Consider the following 8734-nt stretch of genomic DNA (forward strand, 5'->3'; position numbering starts at 1 on the left):
TTATCACGTAGTGAAACGTTTTAGTACTATTATTTCAGACTTTGATGGATTTGACTCGATCATACGAAGCCACGATGAGCAAAGATCTCATGAACTGGGCCTTCGGCGACATGAACACCAATACTACAGACACTGTAGCAGCTGCAACAAAAATGGACACAACCGAAGCCAAGTCCGACGTCATCACCCACACGCCCATCACTACCTTTGATAACACAGATAGACAAACCACCGATGGTGTAACAGATATCACCACCACTGCCACCGACATCATGTCCGCAACAACCACAGCTGACGACATCCTACAAAAAACAGCCACCTCAGCACAAGATTCAGAAAAGAAATACAACGCCTTCAGTGCCACAGAGACCACACAGACAGCCACTACCGCCGCTGGCACTGCAGCACAGATGACCACCACTGCTACTGATACTACAGAAGAGACGACCACCATCGCCACTGACACCGCAGCAGAGAAGACTAACACCGACACTGGCACTGCAGCAAAGATTACAACCATCAACACTGGCACTGCACCACAGACGATCACCACTCTCACTGGTACTGCACCAGAGACAACCACCAACGCTGCTGGTACTGAACAAAAGACGACAACCACAGCAACTGTTACCTCAGCAAAGATGACGACCACCATCACTACCCCGGGTACCCCAAAAGACACAACTAATCATGCCCTTGGTAAGGTAGCAGAGACGAACAACACTGCCCCTGGTACCCCAGCAGAGACGACTACCACCATCACCACTAACACCATCACCGCCCCCCCTGGCACTGCAGCAGAGACATCCAAAGCCACCGCCACCGCTGGCATGGCAGCTGAGACCACTACCTCAACCGCCGCTACTGGCACTGCAGCAAAGACAACCAGCACCACCACCACCGCTGGAAGTAGAGCAGAGATGACCTCTACCACCGCCGCTAGCACAGTAGCAGAAACGACCATCCCAACCACCAACGCTGCTGGCACTGCAGAAGAGATGACCAGCACCACCACGACCACGACCACCTACGCTGCTGACAGTGCAGCAGAGACGACCACTACCGCCGCCGCCGCTGCCGCCACCGCTGCTGGCGCTACAACAGATAGGACCACCACCAACACTACCGCTGGCACTGCAGCAGAGAAGACCACTACCACCGCCGCCGCTGGCACTGCAGCAGAAACAACCACCACCACCGCCGCCGCCGATGGCCCTCCAACAGAGACAACCACCATGATCGCCGCCGCTGGCACTGCAGCAGAGACTACTACCAGCACCACCGCAGCTGGTACTGCAGTAGAGACAACCACAACCACCACCGGCGCTGGCACTGCAGCAGAGACGACCACCAAAACAACTGCAGCTGGCACTGCAGCAGAGAACACCACCACTACTGCTGCCGCTGGCACTGCAGAAGAAACGACCACAACCACTGCTGCCGCTGGCACTGCAGTTGAGACGATCCCCACCAGTGCCGCCAATGGCACTGCTGCAGAGACGACCACCACCACTGAGGCCGCTGGCACTACAGTAGAGACGACCACCAGCACCATTGCCGCTGGCACTGTAGCAGAGGCGATCACCAAGACCATCGGCACTGGCACTGCAGCAGAGATGGCCACCACTACAACCGCCGCTGGCACTGCAGCACAAACGACCACCACCGAAGGCACCGCTGGCACTGCAGTAAAGTTGACAATCACCACCGCAGCCTCTGGCACTGCAGCAGAGACGACCACCGCCTCCGCTGCCACTGCAGCAGAGACGACCACCACCACCACCGCCGCAGCCGATAGTGGCGCTGCAGCAGAGACCGCAACTGCCGCTGACACTGCAGCAGAGGCGACCACCACCACCACAAACGCTGGCACTGAACCAGAGACGACCACCACCACCACCACTGCCGTTGGCACTGAAACAGAGACGACCAACACCACCACCGGCACTGGCACTACAGCAAAGACGACCACCACCACCGCCACCGCTGGCACTGAAACAGAGACAACCACTAACACTGCCGCCGTTGGCACTGCAACAGAGACGGCCACCACTACTGATCCCGCTGGCACTGCAGTAGAGACGATCACCAGTGCCACCGGAGCTGGCACTGTAGCACAGCAGACCACCACCACCACCACCACCACAAACGCCGTCGCTAGCACTGCAACAGAGACGACATCCACCACCGCCGCCATTGGCACTGCAGAAGAGACAACCACCACTATCACAGACGCTGGCACTGTAGTAGAGACGACCACCACCAACACTGCCGCCGGCACTGGAGAAGACACGACCAACATCATCACCGCCTCTGGCACTGCAACAGAGACAACAATCACCAACACAGCCGCTGGCACTGCAACAGACACGACCACCACCACCACCGCCGCCGTTGGCACTGCGGCAGAGACGACCACCACCACCACTGCCGCCGGCACTACAGCAAACACGACCACCACCACCACATCCGCCGCCGTTGGCACTGCAGCAGCCACCACATCTGCCGCCGTTGGCCTTGCAGCAGAGACGACCACGATCACCACTGCTGCCGGCACTGGAGAAGACACGACCACCACCACCGCCACCGCCTCTGGCACTGCAACAGAGACAACCACCACCACCACCGCCGCTGGCACTGCAGCAGAGACAACCACCACCACCACCATCGCCGCTGCCACTGCAGCAGATACGACCACCACCACCGCAGCCACTGGCAATGCTCCAGATAAGACTACCACCACCACAGCTGTTGGCACTACTCCAGATACGACCACCACCACCACATCCGCCGCCGTTGCCCTTGCAGCAGAGACGACCACCATCACCACTGCTGCCGGCACTGCAGCAGACACGACCACCACTACTGCCGCCGCTGGCACAGCTGCACAGACTGCCACCACTGGCACAGCTGCACAGACTGCCACCACTGGCACAGCTGCACAGACTGCCACCACTGGCACAGCTGCACAGACTGCCACCACTGGCACAGCTGCACAGACTACCACCACTGGCACAGCTGCACAGACTGCCACCACTGGCACAGCTGCACAGACTGCCACCACTGGCACAGCTGCACAGACTGCCACCACTGGCACAACTGCACAGACTGCCACCACTGGCACAGCTGCACAGACTGCCACCACTGGCACTGCAGCACAGACTGCGACCACGGCCGCTGGCACTGCAGCAGAGACGACCACCACCACCACTGCCGCCGGCATTGGAGAAGACACGACCACCACCACCGCCACCGCCTTTGGCACTGCAACAGAGACAACCACCACCACCACCGTCGCCGATGGCACTGCAGCAGATACGACCACTACCACCGCAGCCGCTGGCACTGCTCCAGATAAGACTACCACCACCACAGCTGCTGGCACTACTCCAGATACGACCACCACCACCACAGCTGCTGGCACTACTCCAGATACGACGACCACCAACACAGCCGCTGGCACTGCAGCAGATACGACCACCACCACCACCACAGCCGCTGGCACTGCAGCAGATACGACCACCACCACCACCTCAGCCGCTGGCACTGCAGCAGAGACGACCACCACCACCACCACAGCCGTTGGCACTGCAGCAGATACGACCACCACCACCACAGCCGCTGGCACTGCAGCAGATACGACCACCACCACCACAGCCGCTGGCACTGCAGCAGATACGACCACCACCACCACAGCCGCCGGCACTGCAGCAGATACGACCACCACCACCACAGCCGCTGGCACTGCAGCAGATACGACCACCGCCAGCACAGCCACTGGCACTGCAGCAGATACGACCACCACCACCACAGCCGCTGCCACTACAGCAGAGATGACCGCCAGTACCACCGCAGCTGGCACTGCGGCAAAGACAATCACCACCACCATCACCGCTGGCACTGCAGCAGATACGACCACCACTACCACAGCCGCTGACACTGCAGCAGATACGACCACCACTACCACAGCCGCTGACACTGAAGCAGATATGACCACCACAGCCGCTGACACTGAAGCAGATACGACCACCACTACCACAGCCGCTGACACTGCAGCAGATACGACCACCACTACCACAGCCGTTGGCATTGCAGCAGATACGACCACCACTACCACAGCCGCTGACATTGCAGCAGATACGACCACTACCACCACAGCCGCTGACACTGCAGCAGATACGACCACTACCACCACAGCCGCTGACACTGCAGCGGATACGACCACCACTACCACAGCCGCTGACACTGCAGCAGAGACAACCACCACCACAGCCGCTGCCACTACAGCAGAGATGACCGCCAGTACCACCGCCGCTGTCACTGCAGCAGAGACAACCACCACCACCACAGCTGCTGGCACTGCACCTGAAACAGCCATCACCACCACAGACACTGGCACTGCAGCAAAGACTACCACAACCACTACCGCCGCTGTCACTGCAGCTGAGACGGCTACCACCATTACAACCTCTGGCACTGCAGTAAAGACGACTTCCACTACTGCATCTGACACTGCAGCAGAGACAACTACCACCCCCTCAGACATTACAGAAGAGACGAGCGCCATCCTTACCACCACCACCACTACTACCATCACAGCCTCGGAGGACCAAGCGTCTCTTGACGGCACCACCACCTCGCCACCCAGCAACGTCGTCACCCACGGCCCACTGCAGGGGATGACGTTACCGTTTGCCGAATTTATGCCTTTGGAAGTAGATGTTTTACAGCTTTCGCACATATTGTTTAGTAGGCTAATGTAATTGCTTCCTGTTAAACTTCTCCATACGTTTTCAAAAGTTTCCTTGTAAAAGTATCAGTGTAAGTTGTTTTTGCCTCTGTACTGGAATAGGAAAATTGTCTTCATAAACACATTTCATTCACTTTGGCCAGTCTATGGATACCATGTTAGGCGATGAAGCTAAACCAAACTCCAACCACCAGATTTCTTTTTCCTGTTTATTTACTCTGAGTCAACAATATATAATCGTAAGTTTTGTAACATGTTTGCCACGCAATTAAAACGTTTAAGCCTAACTGCATGTTCTTACTTAACTCAAATATGAATGTGAAACGACATAAAACGAAAATCGCCGCTAACAAATATTTAGGGAATCCATTATGAATAAGAATTTCATGTAAACGTTCAAACTTTTCCCGTTCGTGTGCTGCGATAACATTCGTACACAACAAGATCAAGAAACCCTGCTTGGCTATCGGCTACTTAGATCTGAGCCACAATATAATGATAGAGCAGTAAAAAAGGAAGAAGACAAAGAACAAGAGTGTATAGATGGAATCAATGGGAATAACAACTTGGCATGCACATCTATAGACTTCACACACATGACTAAAAATTGAAGGTGAAGGGACATGACAGCTCAAGTTACACTTCGGCTTCGTGGACACTATGGTGCACACGTACAGTACCTTAGACCAAAATTTACAAGCGTTTCTTTAATTTCACTTTAGTAAACAGCTTGAATTCAACTTTCTGCAGTATCCAGAGGAAACGCAGTTAACAGAAAAGTAACAAAGTTTGCTAATTCAATGACGATGTCCATGACTGCCACTTGACAGCTTGGATTAGACCCGTTTGATTTTTATTTGATATTCATTTGAATCTGATTTTGTTCATATTCCCTTAATACATTTTATGAAGGTTATTAATTAATTTCACAAAGAATTTCCATTGAGATCTATCACAACATGAGTGATTACATTGATTTAACAGTTAACGTATCTGACAGTTACATCCTTACCATCACCATTATCATTATAATATTCATTACCATCTTCACAGCTGATATTATACATATATACATAGCGACTGAACACAAAAATAAATGCTTAATTAGCTCTAAGCTTCTTACCCGGTACACCTGCTGTCTTACAACAATTAAAAGCGGATATTTCCCTCCCGACCTGTTACTTGTCAATATTATGCTGCAAAGTGATGTCATTAATTTCACTGCGATTCGATATTCACTACCTATAAACTATAAAAACATGAGTTGCCAGGTCTTGCAATTGTCTTACAGGTCTTGTATAGACAGCCTTACTGTGATGGGCAAGTCAACATTAGTCTGGTCAGCTATAAGTTTGCCTCATCTCCCTTCCTGATATGAGAGAGAGAGAGAGAGAGAGAGAGAGAGAGAGAGAGAGAGAGAGAGAGAGAGAGAGAGAGAGAGAGAGAGAGAGAGAGAGAGAGAGAGAGAGAGAGAGAGAATTTCCTAGGTAAATAACAGTTCGAGAGACAAATGCAAATACCTAGGATAGTTTCAAATAATCATGACAATAATGCCTGACAGTGATGGACCTATAATCTTTTGGACCGACTGATTCTGATCATTATCTCATATCTTCACATAACTTCACTCTTCCTGTAAGACGTAGGTATGTTAAAATTGGTGAGGAGGAGAAATCAAAACTGATGAAAATGTATGAGATTATTTCAAGAAATATTATTAAAGCGAAAGATAAAGAAAAGGAAAGAGAAAGTTACGGAAGAGGCAGACAAGCAAAATTAAAGAAATTGTAGGGAAAAATGTACAGCAGGGTGTGGGGAAAAGCAAGCAAATGGCTGACATAGAAAGTTAATGGCGAGGAAAAGGAGCGGGCATCATTAAAATCCAATATGTATATATTTTCTTTGGATGACGAATTCTCATGTACGCGGATTCTATCCTGATACCAGTCCCCACATGCGTAAGACAAAGCTTTTCGCTAAGACTTTGATATACATAGCAACTCAACCACATATTTCACTTTTCTCTTCTTCTTCCTTGAGCTCCTCATAAAACATTGAGGAATTATCCCAGTCTAGAAATCTTAATATCTTTCATTCGCTAATAGTACCATTAAAAGTTTCAAAGCAAAGTTAGTACACTTATGAAGAGATGCGAGACACTCCGCTACCACCAGATATCAATGATAAAATTTTACTGCTGTACTCTCTCTCTCTCTCTCTCTCTCTCTCTCTCTCTCTCTCTCTCTCTCTCTCTCTCTCTCTCTCTCTCTCTCTCTCTCTCTCTCTCTATATATATATATATATATATATATATATATATATATATATATATATATATATATATATACACACACACACACACACACACACACACACACACACACACACACACACACACACACACACCGGCGTTACCATGGCGACAACACACAACACAACATTCACCCCCACACTCCACTATAGTGCATAACAAACTCATCATGCTTTGGGAGGACCGAGATGTTCGCTTTGATATTACCCCCCAGTAAGTATAACAGTGTGGCTTCATTCATTAAACCAAAACATAAGTAAACGCTGCATCATTACAAGTAGCTAGAATGATGTTAGGTGCTGACTTCAGACAATAGCAGTTAATATTATGCGATTGTCGTGTAGTGGTTGTACATCTTTTGGCTACAGGTGTTAAAATGTAAGGTTTGGTTAGGTCAACTTAGACTAGACTGCGTTAGGTTAAAATCATTGAGAGCTTTTTCAAGAAAGTTACTGTATAAGGTAATTTAGTTAAACGTAAGATCCAGCTGTAGGTTGGGTTAAGTCAAGTTTTGTTAAAGTTAGGATAAGTCGGTTAAGGTTTCCAAGTTTGTTTAGGTGATTCCTGGAGAAATCGGAAATTGATTTCATTTAGATAACAGAATAGATCATGTTCTCCTCCAGTTATTGTGAAGTAAAGTTGAATTTTGAAAATAATGAGTTAAATATGTAGATATATTACTATACATGATTGAATTAGGGGGAAAATTATTCACTTAACGCTTTCACTGCTAGAAAAATTCCTCCCCAAAAATGCATAATTTCTCGAACAAATTTTGTAATGAGGTCTCTCTCTCTCTCTCTCTCTCTCTCTCTCTCTCTCTCTCTCTCTCTCTCTCTCTCTATCTATCTATCTATCTATCTATCTATCTCTTGTATTCATGCAAACATTTTCCAACAGTAATCTCGAGATTATCAAAAGACGATTGAAGTACAGAAAGGATATAAGAAGTAAAACTTAGCAGAATAGGAAACAGATCGCAGCTGTCACTTACATTAGTCTTGTTAAGGTGTTCTTGTTCCCGTCCACCAGACAGATGAAGATGCGGTCAGGAGAGCACGTGATAGACAAGCTGGACGCCATCGAGGACACCAAAGGGAACTCCGGTGATCGTGGCCGGCTCATCATCACCAACCTCAGGCTCATCTGGCATTCCCAGTCCATGCCGCGCGTCTCACTCTGTATGACATGATGCATCAAGTTCTTGTATTTTGAAAGGCTTTGTTCTTTCACTCAGCATTCATTAGAGTTATTACTAAAGACATTACAGATTATGAGATAAGTTCCCACATATGCTATCCTAATTACGGAAGCTACATGTCTACTATACTCATTAACCATGAAAAAATATCCTTGAAAACTCCAATTTTCACAAGAGTGTATAATCAAGTAGAGATGAACCACAGCGACTCTTGGTTTAACATTGAAATATTAATTTTTGCATATGTCTATCATATACAAAATCATTAATTATACAGTATCCATATACTATCCATAGACTGTCTCTTGTCTCTACTTTCTACTACTGCAAGACTCACTATATATATATATATATATATATATATATATATATATATATATATATATATATATATATATATATATATATATATATATATATATATATATATATATATATATATATATATATATATATATATATATATATATAT

The 8734-nt window shown here is 48.5% G+C and overlaps 2 protein-coding genes across 4 annotated transcripts in view; one reads left to right on the plus strand and one right to left on the minus strand.

Annotated features, from left to right (window-relative positions):
• Nucleotides 1–5037, plus strand: part of LOC123504858 (mucin-22-like) — a 34044-nt gene extending 29007 nt beyond the window's left edge. For all 3 annotated transcript variants that reach the window (XM_045255758.1, XM_045255759.1, XM_045255760.1), the window contains one exon: nucleotides 39–5037. In XM_045255758.1, the coding sequence (XP_045111693.1) occupies nucleotides 39–4763 (4725 nt within the window). In that variant the 3' untranslated portion in view covers nucleotides 4764–5037. The remainder of the gene's footprint in view (nucleotides 1–38) is intronic.
• The window catches only part of LOC123504859 (glutamate-gated chloride channel alpha-like), a 294033-nt gene that overhangs the window by 150812 nt on the left and 134487 nt on the right, over nucleotides 1–8734 (minus strand). The window contains exon 5 of the mRNA XM_045255762.1: nucleotides 8056–8240. Within this exon, the coding sequence (XP_045111697.1) occupies nucleotides 8056–8225 (170 nt within the window). The 5' untranslated portion in view covers nucleotides 8226–8240. The remainder of the gene's footprint in view (nucleotides 1–8055; nucleotides 8241–8734) is intronic.

The sequence above is a fragment of the Portunus trituberculatus genome, chromosome 17, assembly GCF_017591435.1.
Source record: "Portunus trituberculatus isolate SZX2019 chromosome 17, ASM1759143v1, whole genome shotgun sequence".
Lineage (NCBI taxonomy): Eukaryota > Metazoa > Arthropoda > Malacostraca > Decapoda > Portunidae > Portunus > Portunus trituberculatus.